This window comes from Typopeltis vanoorti, chromosome 3, assembly GCF_054136105.1.
Source record: "Typopeltis vanoorti isolate ZY-2024b chromosome 3, IOZ_Tvanoo_1.0, whole genome shotgun sequence".
In the NCBI taxonomy this organism is placed as follows: Eukaryota; Metazoa; Arthropoda; class Arachnida; order Uropygi; family Thelyphonidae; genus Typopeltis; species Typopeltis vanoorti.
The window spans coordinates 167,578,198-167,597,824 of NC_143551.1; the positions used below are offsets into that span (position 1 = coordinate 167,578,198).

The following is a 19,627-nucleotide window of genomic DNA, read 5'->3' on the forward strand; positions in this document are numbered from 1 at the left end:
TGTCGCAGATAGTTATCCCTTAATAACCGCATAAAATCCAATTCCTTCCTCCCGTGTGTCCTCTTCCTCACTCCAATCTATGCGACCATAGTTGAAATCTCCCATAATAATTACCCTCCTTCCACTCATTTCTTCTATTTGCTTGTGCATATTGTCACCACCATCTTTTCCATCACCTGGTCTATAGCAGCACCCAATTGTGTATTTAGTTCTGCTAGCCACAATCTCACACGAAATGACTTCAAATGTGCTCTTTTCTCTATCCTGCAATTCAACTTCTATTCTCCTTGGATGCAGCTCATCAGCTATCATCAACAATACTCCTCCCCTAATTTTATTCTCCCTGTCATTCCTGAACACAATACCCATCACATTCAATCCCACTAGCTATATCATCTACAGTCAGCCATGTTTCACTAATACCAATAACCTGTGGTCTGGAAGTGCCAACCATGGCCAAAAACTCTTCCTTCTTGTTCCTAATACTCCTAGCATTAGTGTACATGAATTTAAGACCCCCCCATTAGCCCCAACCCTACCTTGATGCCTTATATTAACTATCCCACTCTGATTTGTTGTCCTTATTTGCTCGGGCATATTATATTCATTCTTACATTCAACTGCCTCCCTAAGCACTGTATATCTACTCCCACCCCCTTAATAAATCTAGTTTCCCCTGAATTTGCACATCCACCACATTCAGCAACACTTTCTCAAGTCTTCTTACACCGTAACCATTCAAATGTAAGCCATCCATCTTATATAGATCCTTTCGCCCATCGAACTCCCTCCACACATCCACAAATTCAACACCACTTGTCATACATAACCCATGCATAAAGTCATTCGCAATTATGGCCCTCCTTTTAAACATTTCACTGTCATACCGTGGCAAAAGACTAATCATTCTAACTCTCTCACTCTTTTCTTTTGCTACCTCAAGCAATTCATTCAAGTCTTCTATCATTTCCATTTTGTCTCCTTTCGATTCATCCGTACCTGCCACAACAATCATTTCTTTCATCCTTTCCTTTTGCTCTCTAATAGACTCAGTTATATCCTTTATGGTCGCACCAGGTTGGTACGATTTTGTCAAATCCTCTACTATCACACCTCATACTAACGAGTCTCCATACAGCACTCTATCCTTCATTTTGTTCATGTTCACACTCATACGTGTATTTTTCCTGTCATACTTTTTATTATTGGCTGGTTCATTCAGTCGACTTTTGCTCATACGCTCTAGCTGCTGTTTTGCCCTTTGTATTGCACCATTCAACAACGCGATCTCACTCATTGCGTCTATCTCATCTTTTTTATTCTCAGTAAAATCATTAATACTATCGTTCACACTTTCTACATTCACACTCTCACAATTCTCTGGTACAACCTCGCCGTTTCTTGTCATAGTTTTCTACTTGAAGTAGAAAAAGCCATCAAAGGCTTCAAATGTGGAAAGGCAGCAGGAGTAGATGATATTCGACAAGAAATGCTGAAGTATGGTGGTATAAAAGTCTTACAGTGGCTGCACTGCATAGTTCAGAAAGCCTGGACAGAGGGATGAATTCCTGATGATTGAAGTAGAGCTCTAATAGTACCCATATATAAAAAGGGAAATAAAACTGAATGTGAGAATTACAGAGGTATTTCTCTACTGAGTGTTCCTGGCAAGATCTATGCAAGTATACTTGAGAAACGGTTGAGAAGAATTGTAGAAGAAAAGCTTGGTGAAGAACAAGCTGGATTCAGGCCAAATAGAGGCTGTCAGGATCAGATCTTCACTTTACGACAAATAGTTGAGAAAGCATGGGAATATAATAATGATCTATATTTAAGTTTTGTTGATCTGGAAAAGGCATATGACAAGGTGCCAAGAGAGAAGTTATTCAATACGCTACAGTTATATGGTGTCAATGGGGCATTATATCAAGCAATACTTAGGCTTTATTTGAGTTGTAAATCAGCAGTTAGAATTGAAGGAAGTACAGGAAGATGGTTTAATGTTAAATCTGTTGTGAGACAAGGATGTTCATTTTCCTCTCTGTTATTCATTATCTTTATGGATCACATTATGAAGGAAAGTGGTATTAAAAATGATATCAGAATTGGTGATGTTAATGTATGTTCTTTGGTTTATGCGGACGATGTTATACTTCTAAATAAATCCGCTAAAAGTTTGCAAGATTCCCTGACTAAATTGAATAACTGTTGTAATAGATATGAAAGTCAGCATTAAAAAGACAAAGACAATGAAAATAGGTAGAATTGCTGAAAATGTCAACTGTGTTGTGAACGGAACCTGTGGAACAAGTAAAACATTTCAGCTACTTAGGCACGATTTTTAGTGAAGATAGTAAATTAAATATGGAAATAGACAGCAGAATGAACAAAGCTAGTATGGTTGGAAGTCAATTGAATAAATTCATATGGAATAAGTGAGAAATTAATCGGAACACTAAATTAGCTGTATACAAGACAGTGTTGAAACCAGTTTTAACTTATGGATCTGAGAGCTGAGTCAGAAGTAAAACACTTGACCAAAGACTAGAGACCGCAGATATGAGAAGGATTAGAAGCATGAAAGATGGCATCAATGGCAATATCATATTAAAAATGAGGATATTAGGAAAGAACTTGACATTGTCAGCATCCAGGAATGCGTTAGCAGAGCTAATCTCAAGTGGTATGGTCACTTAAACAGAATAGGCGAGGAAAGATTAGCAAAACAAGTGTTCTCTACCAGGTTGGCAGGAAAGCGACCCATAGGAAGACCAAGATATAGATGAATTGATACGTTAAGATGTGCCTTAGACGATAGAAATATAAGATCTGATAATGTTGGAGTCTTGACAAGTAACAGACTGATTTGGAGGAAAATTGTAGATAGGAAGTTAGTAATGATGTAAATTTTTCATGTAGTACTATCATATCCTGTACACCCCTTGAGGGTACATGTCAGGAATTGGATGGTGATGAGGATGAGATCAGAGAAAGGTGTAGGAAGTTGTTTCTTCACTTGGATTGTCAAACTATCTTATATTGCACAGACACCTTATTTTGAATGTGCAGATTGCCATGAATTATGAGAGGGATCATTATGCAGGATGGCTTTTAAATTTAATGATATCTCATCTGCATAACTGCATGACAGCCAAATGCATGCGCTCATAAGCAGTTTGGCTGTCATGGCCTAGGAGTAATTAGATGTATTTCTAGTACATTTCAACAAATACCATCCAAAAATACACTTCACCACAGAAAAAACTAACAACTGTCTCCCCTTGCAAAACATACTAGTGACATGGCAACCAAATAGTTCATTATTGTTCTCTGTTTATAACAAACCCATAAACCGTATCAGAAGGTAACATAAATGGTCGTACCACCACCCATCCCAACAGTATGGCATTCTGAAAATATTTATGCACAGAGCTAATGTTATTTTTTATAATGACACAGCCCTACAAATTGAACTCATCATGCAGTGTTCAGTTGCAAATTTTTTTTTTTTAGCCAATGGTTACAATCCCCATAAAATAAACAAAATAGTGCATTTCCTACCTCCCTCTATTCTACATCTAATACATAGGATCACAAAAAAACTATTCCCATTGCTAATGTTCATGGTATGTCTGAAAAAATAGCTAAAATTGTCAACAAATAATATCTCCATATCATTATTAGACATGTATTCACAAGAGTAAATAATAATTTTATTATTATTTACTTTTTTTTTTAAATTTTTTTAAATTTTTTTTAATTTAATTATTTAATTAATTCAGTTATTTTTTACCAGAAACTAACTGGCTATCATTAGGTCATCAACATAATCAAAAGGTGAAGCTAGGGCCAGGAATGTTAATCCAATTTACAGAGCTGGTGGCATTCTACATCTCCATATCAAAAAATTAGCATAATCAAAGAAAATGTGTTGAATGATTTGCAATTCTAATTTATTGCATAGAAAATAATTATTACCAAATATGAATTAGCATCATCTAAATCTACGTACTTTGTAAATTATATAACGATGTAAACGTAAAAATGTAATATAAATTATAAGAAAACTGTTATTGAAAACATTCTCAAAAATTATAATAATTTTTAATGTGGTTCAAAATATTAGAATAATGCAAAACTAAATGCAGAAAAATTAAGTCAAAGGGAAACAACATGATAATTAGCCGTTTGTTGCATCCCCCTTAGCTTTTTATGACCATTCCTAAACTGTTGGGCATGTTATTTACTAGCAATTCACAGTCTTTTTTTTATCAAAACATGCTCATATGGTCTGCAGACTAGAAACAAGTTCATTTTTGTCTCTTGAGGTAACTTCTTGTCATCAATACTGTGAAAATAAATAACAAATGCTAATAGTATTTCTATGAAGTCAAAAATTAGAGTGTAACCAGTTGGGGGAGAGGAAAACTTTTTAATAATAATAACGATAGTAATAAAAAAACTTTATAGTAATCATTCATATAAGCAGGTTTTTTTTTTTTTTTCATTCTTTAAATGCCCATCTCACATTGGTGAATATGGTTTTATTAACTAAGAATAATTAATGTGTACAGTGAATCTTCACATTGATTCATTCCAATAATTCTCTCACAGATCATCTGTTTCTGCCTTTTCTATAAGTATTTTCTTGGTGACTTTTCTGCTGAATTGGTCTGGTTCATTGCTTTATTTTAAGCCTCTGAAATCACAAGCATCTTCTGATCAATGTTCATTCACTGTCCAGCTTCAGACTACTAAAGTGACTTCCTGTTATCATTTTTCTTTGCATTTATGTTTTTTTCTCTAGAACAGCTTTCTTCATACAGTTTTCCCCAGACTGACTTCCAGCTAGCCACTCAGGAAATATATCAACACATAACTTTTATACCCTCATGTAGATGGGATGAATATATAAAGAAACATAAATATAAACACATATAATATGATATTAATACACATGTAAAATTAAAAAGGTCACCTACATTTCCTGTCCGAAGAAGTCATGACAAGCATGGGCTTCTTTGTCAGATGGATCTCTTTCTATGTTTTTCTCTCTCTACCCCCTCATCCTAAAACAGTTTAGGACTGATGCTTATTAAACTAATTTTAAACTGTACTATGGCTCCTCTTTTATACTCTTTGCTCCCTTTAACCCATTTTCTTCATTCTCTCTTCCTGCATCACACTCTACCAGTGTCAGAAATAATCAGCAACAGTAAGTAAAGTGACCATACCACTCCAGTAGGATTGCTTTCTGATCCTTATAATTATACCAGACTAAGGCAGTCAGGTATACTAACTTTGATTGAGTTGTATTATATAGATTTGTTACCAAAATAAATAAATGTCTCAGATTGAATTGGTTCTAACTAGACCACCATTACAAATGAAAACTAAGTTTTTGTATCTGGATGTAGACTACTCATAACTACAAGTAACTGTTATGATTCAAATACTCTGGAAGATTTCTCATTAGAACTCAAAGTATAGGTTATTAGTTATGCTTCTTTTTTGTGTATTGTTAATTTCTGTGGTAAATGTTATATCTTCTAAAAATCAATTTTTTTGGGATACTTCATTATATATGCATATACTATCTGTACTTAATAATCATACATAACAAACAAATGAAGCTTTTTTATATATATACATGTTTCAGCCAGTGTTGCAATATGCAAATCTAGAGACCTTCATTGGGGACTTCTAGCAACAAAAGACCACAAAGATGTTAATCTCAGTTCACTACGTCTTCTGTTAATTGCTGATGGATCTAACCCATGTGAGTACAACTAGGTAATCATACTGCACAATATCAGTATTATTGTTATTATTATTATATGGTATTTCCATTGAGTTCCAGGACTCTGTGGAACTTGTTATCTCACCTCTTTAACCTACACAATCTGTTAACTCCATTCAGTTTAATTCACTTTTTTTGTGGAAAAATTCCTTATTAACTCTTTCTTTTAAGGTTACATGGTGATCAGCATTCATATTTAAGAATTTAGGGACACAAAACACATGTGTTGAAATGATTATTTTACTAATTATTAATAAAATAGCACTTGACGTTTTGACCCCCTGTATCGAGGTCATCATCAGAAGGATACATGTGTATAGGAACCAAGCTGCATGCTGTTGCACTCTATAAAGGTAAATTAAATCTACGTTGTTAACTAATCTTTTTCTTAGCCTGATCTCTAGTGATATAAAAATAAAAAAAAAATTTAAAAAAATGAAAATAAATAAATTAATTAAAAAATAAATAAAATAAATAAATGAAAACTACAATAAACTCTACTAAAGTCCTCATGTACTAAGATTCTTCTGAAATTGTACAGTTCATATTGTTATACTATGATTTTCTTCTAAATTTGTACAGTTCAGGTTGCTATTGAATAATCCGGGGGGGGGATTAAAAAAAAAAAAACCTTCACCAAGTCTTCTTGTATCGAGATTTTTCTTTGTGGTTGCTATAAATGTTGCAGATGGGTCCTCCACATTCTTGGAATGGTTAGACCATCATTTTTATTCAGATTTGGATTATGTTTGAGCATTTCATATGCCTCTTTGAATTTCCTCTCGAACCAGTTTTGGTGCGGTGTAGGGACTTGGTACCTTTCTAATCAATTCTGTGGTATGTTTGGAGTGCGTGGTCAGAAAGGCCGGTTTTGTCAAAATGGAGGTATTTAATATGTTGTTTGTATTCATCCTTCATGATTGGGATGGTTCGCCCTGTTTCCCATATGTATAATTTGTTACATGTGCATTGTATTTTGTAAACCCCTGGGTGGGCTAGGTGTGGCAGAGGATCCTTGGAAGAACTGAGTAGTTGTCTTAATTTTCAGGGGTTTAAAGGTGGTTTTGATGTTGTATTTGTGTAGTGTTCTGTCCATTTTTTTTTTTTTGAAATGCCTCTAACATATGGTATGGCAATAGCATTCTTGAAATCTTTTTTGTTTTTAGTGTTATCTCTGTGGAGGATCTTGTGGATGTTTTTATTACTGAATCCATTTTTTATAAAGGTATGGTTGATCATCTTGTATTCTTGGTTAAGAGCTTGTTCATTTGAACAGATAGTTTGAGCTCTGTTTAAGGGTGCTTATGACCCCGAATTTTTGGGTTGGGTGGTGATAAGAAGTTTTGTTTATGTACTGGTCTGTGTGTATAGGTTTGCAGTAGACTGAGAAGGAGAGACAGCTTGAGGGAAGACGTGACGAGTGTGTCTAGGAATGGAAGAGAGTTGTTTTTTTCTATTTCAGTGGTGAATTGGATGCATTTGTGTTGTTTGTTTAGGTGGCTAAGGAATATATTTAGTGCTTCGCGGCTGTGGGCCAAATGCTGAAAACATCGTCAACGTATATGAACCCGATTTTGGGCTTTAGGCACGCCGACTCTAGAGCTCGTTACTCAAAGTCTTCCATATGAAAGTTAGCTATTGAGGGGGAAAGTGTTTAGCCCATGGCTGTACCCTCTTTTTGAAGGTAAAAATTGTTTTGCACATGAAAACCGGAGCGAAGTATGTGGGCAAAGAGGACCGTGATGTCATGTGGAAATATGTTCTGTAAGAGCAAGATAGCATCATTGACTGATGCTATCTTGCTCTTGCCCTTTGACATTACTTCCCTTTTCACATTGGTGAAAAGGGAAGTAATGTCAAAGCTGACTAATAGATCTTGGTCGTTGAATGTAATGTTTTTAATTTTGTTTATGAAATGTTGTGTATTTTTTATGTAGGAAGGGGAATGACCTACCAATTTCTTGAGTGTGGCGGCTAATTTTTTGGCTAAGTGGTAATTCGGGCTGTCGATTCCTTCCACAATTGGACATAGTGGCGTGTCTGTTTTGTGTACTTTTGGTAGGCCATAAATTCTGGGCATGTGGGCATACTGAGGTATTAGTTTTTTAATTGTTTCTTCCGGCCACGTGTTAACGGATTTAATTAATTCAGTTATTTTCTTTTTGTTGCGTTGCACGGGGTTGTAATTTACCATTTGGTAGGTGTTGTGGTCCGATACCAAACGGTTCATTTTTTCTATGTAGGTTGTCCGATCTAAAACAACAGTGGCATTCCCTTTATCTGCTTTTGTGATAATAATGTCCTGGTTATTTTTTAGGGATTTGAGGGCCAGTTTTTCTGCTTTGTTAAGGTTGCTGCTTAATTTGTTGTTTGAATTTAGTATATACAAGCAGTTTCCATCCGTATTTTGTCAGCTAAATTGGCAGATAGGGATCTAAGATCCCTCCCTGCCAATTACAGATAGAGGAGTCGAAACATCAAGTGTTATTTTATTAATAATTAGTAAAATAATCAATTCAACATGTGTGTTTTGTGTCCCTAAATTCTTAAATATGAATGCTGATCACCGTGTAACCTTAAAAGAAAGAGTTAATAAGGAATTTTTCAACACAAAAAGTGAATGGAGTTAGCGATGAAATTAAGACACTTACTCAGTTCTTCCAAGGATCCTCTGCCACACCTAGCCCACCCAGGAGTTTACAAAATACAATGCACATGTAACATACCATATATACGGGAAACAGGGCGAACCATCCCAATCAGGAAGGATGAACACAAACGACATATTAAATACCTCCATTTTGGCAAAACTGGCCTTTCTGACCACACACTCCAAACATACCACAGAATGATTGGAAAGGTACCAAGTCCCTACACTGCACCAAAACCTGGTTCGAGAGGAAATTCAAAGAGGCATGTGAAATGCTCAAACATAATCCAAATCTGAATAAAAATGATAGTCTAACCATTCCAAGAATGTGGAGGACCCATCTGCAACCTTCATAGCAACCATAAAAAAATCTCAATACAAGAAGACTTGAATTTTTTTTTTTTTTTGAACATTTAATAGCAACCTGAACTGTACAAATCCAGAAGAAAATCGTAGTATAACAATATGAACGGTACAATTTCAGAAGAATCTTAGTACATGAGGACTTTAGCAGAGTTTATTGTAGTTTTCATTTATTTATTTATTTTATTTTTTATTTTTATTTTTTTATTTTTATTTATTTTTTTTTATCATTAGAGGTCAGGCTAAGAAAATGATTAGTTATCAATGTAGATTTAATTTACCTTTATAGAGTGCAACAGCATGTAGCTTGGTTCCTATACGCATGTATCCTTCTGATGATGACCTCGATACAGGGGGTCGAAACGTCGAGTGTTATTTTATTAATAATTAATAAAATAATCATTTCAACACGTGTGTTTTGTGTCCCTAAATTCTTAAATATGAATTCCTTATTAAGATTATTAAGATTTCTCCCATCAGAAGAAAAATACTGAATCCAGGTTTTTCCTATCTAGAAGGAGCATGTCATGCTCTTCTAACTGCATGGCAGCACTTATATTACCACATAAACATTAAATTTTTAGTTAAATATATTTTGTAGAAATATTTTTTCAGTCAGTTAGAATGTTAACTATAATAGACAAGAAGTTATATTCTTGTTTTTATGCTTTACACCAGGCGTTCCCAACCCTATGCTCGCGGGCACCATGGCGCCCGTCAATCAATTTGTGTGTGCCCGCCGCTGTTCAGCCATGTGCTGTATAGTTTGAAATAATCACGTGCACATCACGCAACAATTCATGGCATGCTATATGATGCATGCGTTAATGACACATGACGATTATTAAACGCATACAATGTAAAGTAGACGCGCATTCGAAGTTGCATTCATTTAACAAGAGAATTGAAAAAATGGATGGTGCCCATCACCCTACCAGTATTTTAGAATGTGCTCTAGGGAAAAAAAGGTTGGGAACCCCTGCTTTACACAGTCATAAGTAAGCAAAGGTTTGCATGTGATCTGGACTCATTCTGTATGAAGTCAGATAATTTCACATCACATTGCCCTAGTAATCCATGATGCACTGCACACTTCCTTTCAGATATTTCTGTACATCATAGGGAGGTCACTAGCCAAATTGGTTTTGACTTTTATTGAGATGAAAAAGTGGATATCAGAGGTTTAGAGAAGGATAGGGATTTGTGAGAGCCTGATAATGTAACTAGAAAGAAAAGCCAAAAAAGTCTCAATCCTTGGGGTCATCATATAGCCAAAGGCTATCATTTCTTCTTTTTTACTGGTCTCATACAGCTGAATGACCTAAAGACCATTTGGAACCAAAATCCAAGAATGATTGTCATTTTTTTTTTATGTTAATGGCCTGCTCTGGATTGCTTTTCAGTCATCCTTGCAGTTGATTAAATAACTACAGTGAACTAAGAAGATAAAACAGTGTCAAAATCCTCTTATAATGAGAGTAGACAAATGTATCTCCCTGTGATGAATATTGCATAACATGAATACTCTACACCATAAAACTTTTGGTATTGAGTGTAAAGGGTACAGTATTTTTAGGAAGGATAGACAGGATGGGAGAGGAGGGGGCATGCTGTTAATGATATCGGATGACTTGCATCCAATTAGTGTTGAGACCTATGATTCTAGTACTGGTAATGGTGTTTCATTTGGCAGTGAGTTTGAAGCCATCTGGTGTGAGGTGGAATCTAACAAGATCAATTACATAGTGGAGTGTTGTTACATACCTGGTAAATCGGTTGCTAGTGATGAAGAAATGCATCACCAAATAAAGACGATGGGTGTGAAAAGAGTAATCATATAGGTATACTTTAATTATCCAAATATTGATTGGATAGTAGTAAAATCTCATGAGAAGAATGAAATTGAATTTATTGAGTTGTTGCCAGGCAACTTCCTCAAGCAGCATGTGACAGAAGGAACTTGAGTCAAAGAGTTAGATTTGATTATAGTGTCAGGGGTTATTTCAGTTAAAGACGTAACTATTCTGCCTCTGGTTGGTGACAGCGAAGTTTATGAATGTTCCATTCAGAAAAGGTCACATGCTGAGCTACAAAGCAGGATATGATGACCAACTGAGGAATATACTGAGTTCAGCAGAATGGTATTGGTTGTAGGATGGGAAGAATGTCATCAGTGCATGGGAAGTGTACCACATGGATCAGTCCTTGGTCTACTGTTATTCAATCTGTACATTAATGATATCGGGAAGGATTTTAGAGGCAACATACAGCTATTTGCCAATGATGCAAAGATAGATAGAGTAATCAGGAACGTTGCTGATATGCAGTACTTGCAGAATGATTTGAATAGGCTGGAATTGTGGCCATGGGAAAATGGATGCAAGTGCAATGCCAGTAAATGTAAAGTCATGCACTTTGGTGTGATTAGATATCGAATGTCACATTATATTGGTGGGATTGTGCTAGAAGAAACTGATCAGGATAGGGATCTTGGAGTGTTTGTAGATAGGAAGTTGAAGTTCAGGGGTCATGTTGCAAAGATTACAAATACAACTCAAAGGTAATTGCAATGCTGAAACAAACTTTCACATGTAAAGATAAGGATGTAATTTTGCCTCTTTACAAGGCCTTGGTAAGACCTCACTTGGACTATTGTGTGCAGGTCTGGTCTCCAGGTTTCTGTTGTGATTCTGATTCAGTGGAGAGATTGCAAGGGAGGGTGTTAAAAATGATATCTGGATTGTGGAATATTGATAATGAAGACAGATTGAGAATTTGTAGACTAACTATAAGATCGATGGGTTTTTTTTCCCTTATTTATTTAGTGTCTGTGTGTTAGTGTATTTTTAGTATATTGTTGTAGTTTTTTTTTAGTGAATTTATCGTATTTAATGCATTTAGTAATATAATTTTAGATATATTGGTAAATTTCCATCCATCCATCAGTGGTTGGATGGAAATTTAGTGAGTACTTAAGTGCCATAACAGGCACTTAAGCACTCACGACCTTCCAACTATTCTTTGACTTTGCAACCGCAATTCAAGGATAAGTTGGTTAGCCCTATGCCTCCCAGAGTGTCCTATATCTATAAATGCTTGTGTTCATGGGGCTGGTTTGCCTCTTCTGGTGGAATGAAAAACCTAAGTTTCTGAGTGAAAAAAACCATCTACCTTCATACGAGACCAGCTAACTCACCTTTCGTCGAAAGAGACTAGATAATGGTTCCTCACATCACAGATAGGAATCGAACCCAGGTCTTTCCAACCAAAGGGCTTTGTCTATACTGACTGAGCTAACGAAGGCTCATATTGGTAAATTTATCAATATGAGCCATCAAAGCACACATTAAAGTAGATGCTGAGATGTAGACTTTTGTCTAGCAAGCAGGAGTGTTGTGGCACCATTGTTGAAGTTATAAGTGAGGATAACTTGACATTTGAAATAGTCTGATTGAAACAAATTATTCAATACTCAATGAGAAAATTAGAAAAAGTTGAAAAACAAAGAAACATATTCAAAAGAAGAAAAATGAATACGAAGAACAAGAAGCAGGAAAACATTGAAGTAGGTAAGATAACAGTGAATAATAATAATAATTATAAACTAAACCAATTAAAATATAAGAAAAAAAAAGTAATATGTATGGTGATTTGATCTTGATCTTGCATACTGATGGAGTCATTGTTTCAAGCAAGTGCAAAAAATTAAAGATATGGCAAATGTAATTAGAGAAACAGAAGAAAGTAAAAGAAATAGTAGTGCAAGTTGGAACTAATGATTTAAGTAGTCATAAGAGAGGATATGAAAAGATTGTTTTAGAAGAGAGAAAGAAAAGTGTGAGATTGAAAATTGTTAGCTTATTACCAAGATAAGATAGTACCAAGTGTAAGATGAAGTGGAGCTATGATAGCAAATAATTCACTGCACAGGACGTGTAGAAGAAATGGATATGAGTTTTTGGATGCGTGGAGTGAGTTTGATGATAGAAGATGGACAGCCTGCACTTCAATGAATTTGTCATCATAATCCTAGAGAAATTATTTATTGAGTTGAGACCTAATTCAGAGAGGAGTGTCAGTCACTGAGATATCTTCAGGGATCAAAATTAACAATGGTAACACAGTGAACAATAGCATTTCTAAATGTGTACTACCAAACTCATTCAAATGCAATCCATAAATTTGAAACCATTTCAACTTTCCTTCAAATTCACTATATAGATTCACAAACTGTGAACCCCCTTTGCCTCACACAGTCTCACCTATTTTGCTATTCATTATCTCTACTGTCCTTCTCAACTCATTATTGTCACATCTGAAGAAATACTAATGACTTATCCAACGACATTATTATTCTTTATCTCCCACAACTTCCTCAAGTCTATCAACATTCCTTTTTTTTCACCAAGGCATTCGCGTCCACACTACCACTAATTCTGATACCTGCTCTTTCCTTCTCTGCAAAGCATCAGTTATTTGTTTCGGTGTTCCACCAGAAAAGTTTGTTTTCTATACTTTATAAGTCACACCTCTAATACCTGAGTCCTCATAAAATGTTATACAATTATGTTCTAACTATTCATAATATTAACTTCTTCCTTCTCATTCACATCAACCAATCTCTTCTTTAGATGCTCAATCTCATCTTCCAGATGCTTCATTTAATTTTTCAGTTTCATCAACTCTTTGCTAAGCTCTTCCACTCCATTCCCTTTGCTATCATGATTAACACCTCCATAAGATTTTTGTTTACTACCAGTGTGCACTCTCATTTCAAAATGCTGTGATCTATCATTCCTTTTCACTTACATTAATATACTCCATTCATTTTAGAAATTATGGATTTTTACAATCGTGTTATAAATAACTATTTTAATTTCCTGACATTTCGACCTTCATATTAAGGTCCTCATCTGGGATATATACAAATATACAAGGACAAGCTGAGTTATATTTCACACAGAAAGCTAAAGAAACAATGATTTGACCACTGGTTATTCTACTGGCATGACCTCTAGTGAAAAAAAAAAAAAACAGATAAAATTACAAATTAATTATTTAGAAACTACATCAAAGCTAAATTCTATTTAAGATAACATGAGAAAAACATTCTTTCTTATAAATAGTTTTCTTACAGTAACAATGATGTCCTGTTTTTAAAATTGCAATTGTTATATTATATTTCGGATTCTGGATTATCAGTTCTGTTTATAGTTAACTCTTAGGGAGAAAGGTTCTGTGGGTAGAATATGTGCCTTTCATATAATACTTGGGATTTTTAGACCATCATTATTGTTCAGATTGGAGTGGTTGATAAGAATCTCACAGGCTTCCTTAAATTTGCATTCATACCATGTTTTGGTGTGATGTAAACAATTGGTGCTTTTCCAGTCAATTGTATCTACAGGATTCAGGGCATGATCAGAAAGGCCAGCTTCGCCATAGTTATTATATGTAATGTGTCATTTATGTTCCTTTTGTCTGATAGGAATTGTGCGTCCTGTTTCCTCTATATATGGTAGATTACAGGTGCAATAAATATGGTATACTCCAGGGTGAGCCAGCGGAGTGAGTGGGTCTTTGAATGAGTTGAGTAAGCTTTTTAATTTTTCAGGAGATTTAAGATGCCTTTGAAGTTGTATTTCTATAGTATTCTGTTTATTTTATCTGATGTCCCTTTAATGTAAGGAATGGTTATAGTTTTATTGTAGTCTGGTTTATCTTTGTTTTTTATTGCTTAGAGAGAATTTTGTTAATAGTATTTTGGCTATAACCATTTTTTAGAAAAGTATTGCTGATAACTTTAAATTTGTCTTTCAGCGCTTGTTCATCGGAGCAGATCTTCAAAGCCCTGTTTTTTAGAGTATTAACGACACCTAGTTTTTGTGTTGGGTGGTGGTGGTAGGAGTTAATGTGTATATATATTGGCCAGTATGTGTCGGTTTTTGGTAAACAGCGAAGGAAAGACTGCCAGAAGGAAGACGTGACAAGTATATCTAGAAACTGAAGTGTTCTGTTTTCAATCTTAATTGTGAACTGTATATGCCTTTGTGTTGTTTAATTAGGTGGCTAAGGAAAGTGTCATGTCTTGCGGCCATGGGGCCAGATTGCAAAAACATCGTCAGAGTATCGAAGCCTGACTTTGGGTTTTAAAGGAGAGGAATGTAGAGCATGTTGCTCAAAATGTTCCATATAAAAGTTAGCAATAGGGGTGGATAATGGCGAGCCCATGGTTGTGCCTTCGTTTTGTAGGTAGAAAGCATTTTGCCATACAAAATAACCAGAACGTAATACATGTGCAAAGAGTGTCATCATATCTGGAGGGAATTTGTTCTGTAAAAGAAAGATTGTTTCATTGATTGGGACATTTGTATAGAGGGCAGAGACGTCAAAAACTGACTAATAAATCATCTTTTTCTAATGTAATGGCTTTGATTATGTTTTTGAAGTCTTGTGTGTTTCTGATATAGGAAGGGGAATGACCTATCAACTCCTTGAGTGTTGCCGCTAATTTCTTGGCTAGGTGATAATTCGTCTATATCTTCGACTGTTGGCTGGAGTGGTGTGTTTTGTTTGTGTAATCTTTGGTAGACCGTAAATTCTCGGGGAACGAGCATATTGTGGAAGTAATTTTTTGACTGTATGTTCGGGCCAAAGACTAATCGATTTAAGTAGTTTCACTGTTTTATTTTTTATTCTATTGGTTGGATCATAGTTAACAAGTTGGTATGTACTATTGTCCAAGACTAGCAGATTCATTTTTTCTAAATAAGTGGTTCGGTTTAGAATAATGGTGGCACTTCCTTTATCGGCTCTAGTTATTACAATGTTCGGATTTGATTTGAATGATTTCACCGCTGTTAATTAGTGTTTTGTTAAGTTGCTTGTTATTGTTTTCTTATGGTTTATATTTAAAATGTTGGCAGTTTCTAAACGTATTTTATCGGCTATATTATTTGGGATGAATCTTAAGCCTCTTTCAATATTACAAATAAAATCCAGTTTGTTCATCCGATCTGGTTGCTACGGCAAAATTTAGACCTTTGCTGAGTAGTGAGAGTTCATCTTTGTTTAAGGCATGGTTGGATAGGTTAACTATGTTACTGTTACCTGCAGGTGTTTGGTGGCTCCTGTTGTTCCTTGCTTCTAGTTGGTTGTTAACGTTCACTGTGAAGAAATTCGAATATATCTGTTAGTTTTTTCGATCTTTTAGTCTATGAAATCTACTACTACATCAATTTCTACATGGCCCGAAGATACAGTCAAAAAATTACTGCCACACTACGCTCGGTCCCCGAGAATTTACTGTCTACCAAAGATAAACAAACAAAAAACCACTCTGGCCGATAGTCGAAGGTATAGACAGTCTGAATTATCACCTAGGCAAGAAATTAGCGGCAATACTCAAGGAGTTGGTAGGTCATTCCCCCTCCTATATCAGAACCACACAAGACTTTATAAACATAATCAAAGACATTACATTAGAAAAAGATGACTTATTAGTCAGTTTTGACATCTCTGCCCTCTTTATGAATGTCTCAATCAATGACACAAACCTTCTTTTACAGAACAAATTCTCTCCAGATATCATGGTGCTCTTTGCCCATGTATTACGTTCTGGTTATTTTGTATGGCAAAACACTCTCAACCTACAAAAAGAAGGCACAGCCATGGGCTTGCCACATTATCCCCCCATTGCTAACTTTTATATGGAATATTTTGAGCAACCAGCTCTAGATTCCTCTCCTTTAAAACCCAAAGTCTGGCTTAGATACGTTGACGATGTTTTTGCGATCTGGCCACCAGACACTAGACACTTTCCTTAGCCACCTAACAACACAAAGGCATATAGTTCACAATTAAGATTGAAAAACAGAACACACTTCCGTTTTTATATACACTTGTCACACGTCTTCCTTCTGGTAGTTTTTCCTTCACTGTTTACCGGAAATCAACACGTACTGGCCAATATATACACATAAACATCTATCACCACCCAACACAAAAACTAGGTGTGATTAATTCTCTAAAAAACAGGGCTTTGAAGATTTGCTCCAATGAATAAGTGCTGAAAGACGAATTTGAAGTTATCGGCAATACTTTTCTAAAAAATGGTTACAGCCAAAACACTATTAACGAAATTCTCTACAAGCAATAAAAAACAAAGATAAACCAGACTATAATAAAACTATAACCATTTCTTACATTAAAGGGACATCAGATAAAATAAACAGAATACTACAGAAATACAATCTCAAAGCCACCTTAAACCTCCTGCAAAATTAAAAAGCTTACTCAACTCATTCAAAGACCCACTCACTCCGCTGGCTCACCCTGGAGTATACCGTATTTATTGCACCTGTAATCTACCATATATAGGGGAAACAGGATGCACAATTCCTATCAGACAAAAGGAACATAAATAACACATTACATATAATAACCATGGCAAAGCTGGCCTTTCTGATCATGCCCTGAATCCTGTACATAGAATTGACTGGAAAAGCACCAGTTGTTTACATCACATCAAAATATGGTATGAACGCAAATTTAAGGAAGCCTGTGAGATTCTTATCGACTACCTCAATCTGAACAATAATGATGGTCTAAAAAATCCCAAGTATATGGAAGGCACATATTCTACTCACAGAACCTTTCTCCCTAAGAGTTAACTATAAACAGGACTGTAGATAATCCAGAATCCTAAATCTAATATAACAATTGTAATGTTAAAAACAGGACATCATTGTTACTGTAAGAACACTGTCTATAAGCAAGAATGTTTCTCTTGTGTTATCTTAAGTAGAATTTAGTTTTGATTTAGTTTCTAAGCCTAGTGGCTATGTGCTTCGCAACCATATGCCTGGGGAAGGAGTGTCCTAGGTTCCATTCCTGTCGGTGACGTGAGGAGCTGAAGGATCTTCCTCAGCCATAGCCAAGTTAACCAGTCTTGAGTGTGGATAGCAGGGTTTTTTCCCCAGTTTATTCTGGGATTTTTCATCCCACAAAGCAGGCAAACTGGCCTTGAGAACTCAACATTACAGGCCATAGGATACACCGGGGCATAAGGCTGACCACCTTATCCTGTAAACAGAGTGAGGTCCGATGATCAGTGGACCCTCGACGCCGCAAGGTAAAAGAGGGTATAAGGAAGATGAGATGAGATGAGATAATTAATTAATTTGTAATTTCATCTGTTTTTTTTTTTTTTTTTTCACTAGAGGTCATGCCAGTAAAATAACCAGTGATCAAATCATTATTTCTTTAGCTTACTGTGTGAAATGTAACTAAGCTTGTCCTTGTATATTTGCATAAACTCCAGATGAGGACCTTAATATGAAGGTCGAAATGTCAGGAAATTAAAATAGTTATTTATAACACGGTTGTAAAGTCTGTAATTTCTATAATGAATGCTGATCACTGTGCAGAAAAAGGGTAATATACTCCATAGTTTTTCTATTTGTATTTAATCAAGAGCTTTCTCATAATCTGTGAAGGCTAAATGCATCTCCAAATTAAATTCTCATCTTTTTTCAATAATTTGTTTTAAAACTGATATTTTCTATACATGATATTTCATGTCTGAAACCTTTTTCTTCTTCTAAGAGTAGATTTCTAAGAATTGTATTTCTAAATCTTTAATTCCACATTTTACTTATTTTGTAATTTATGTTTTTTATTGTTTTTTTATATATTTTTTATTTATTTTTTTGATATGTATGCTGCCTCTTTTTGTTTTTTCAATCCATTTTTTATATCTCTGCTGATTTCTGCATTGTTATTGTCTATTAATAAATTTGGGTCATACTATAAATTCTTATAATATTCTATCCATTGTTTCTTTCCCTTACATTATGTTGATTTGTGCTGTATCTCTTTCTTCAGTGTTTTTTTTTTTTTTTTTTTAATTAATATTTTGAGGCTGTCTTGTCTTCTGTGTATTTCTTTTTTTTTTTGTTTTTAATTTTTTTTATGAATAAATCTATCCCCAGAATCTTGGTGAGCTTTCTTTACTATGGATTTAGCTATGTTTCTTTAAATTTTGTATGAAGTAACCTTGGAGATGCTGCAGAGATAGATAACAAAAATATCAGGACCGCAATAGTATTGATCATGAGGATAGACTGAGAGCATGCGAACTGCAGAATTTGGTGGATAGAAGACAAGGGGGGGTGGTATGATCGAGGCATTTAAGCCTGTTAAAGAGTTATTGGATTAACACAGAAGATTTTTCATATGGTAGAATGAGGGGAAGGAACAATGACAAAGGGCCATCCCTGGAAGTCATGGAAGGAAGTAGTGAGGTACTAACTACTGTTTTTTACTATTTAAAGTAGTTAGTACAAGAGTAAGAAGTAAGCTTTTTGCATGGAGAATGGCAAGAGCATGGAATGCTTTGCCTGAGAGAGTGGTGAAAGTGAAAGTGGTGGATGAGTTTAAGGAGTGGTATGATAGGCTTTGTATTGACTAGTGTTGACCTCCCATGATGAGTCACTCTTGTGACTCCCTAGAGGTCAAGAAGATGATGATAATATTTTTTTTTTTTTACTAAAATAAAGAGTCAAAAGGCTTCATTTCGGCGATGCAAAATTATATAAGTAAAGTGGATGTTAGATCCAGCATTATTTCAAAGCCGAATGTAGAAACTATGAAAGTTTCATAAGCCATGCTAAGGCAACTCGTGAATGCCGGTGAGCATATTCCTGTAAGCTCTCTGGTCAACTTATTTTTATGAAACTCTCATAGTTTCTACATTCGGCTTTGAAATAATGCTGAATCTAATATCCACTTATAATATTTCTTGTTTCCTTTAT

At 35.1% G+C, this 19,627-nt stretch overlaps 1 protein-coding gene across 1 annotated transcript in view; it reads left to right on the forward strand.

Annotated features, from left to right (window-relative positions):
• Positions 1-19,627, forward strand: part of LOC150108732 (disco-interacting protein 2-like) — a 936,780-nt gene that overhangs the window by 457,417 nt on the left and 459,736 nt on the right. The window contains exon 21 of the mRNA XM_090416186.1: positions 5,660-5,779. Coding sequence (XP_090272312.1) covers positions 5,660-5,779 — 120 coding nt within the window. The remainder of the gene's footprint in view (positions 1-5,659; positions 5,780-19,627) is intronic.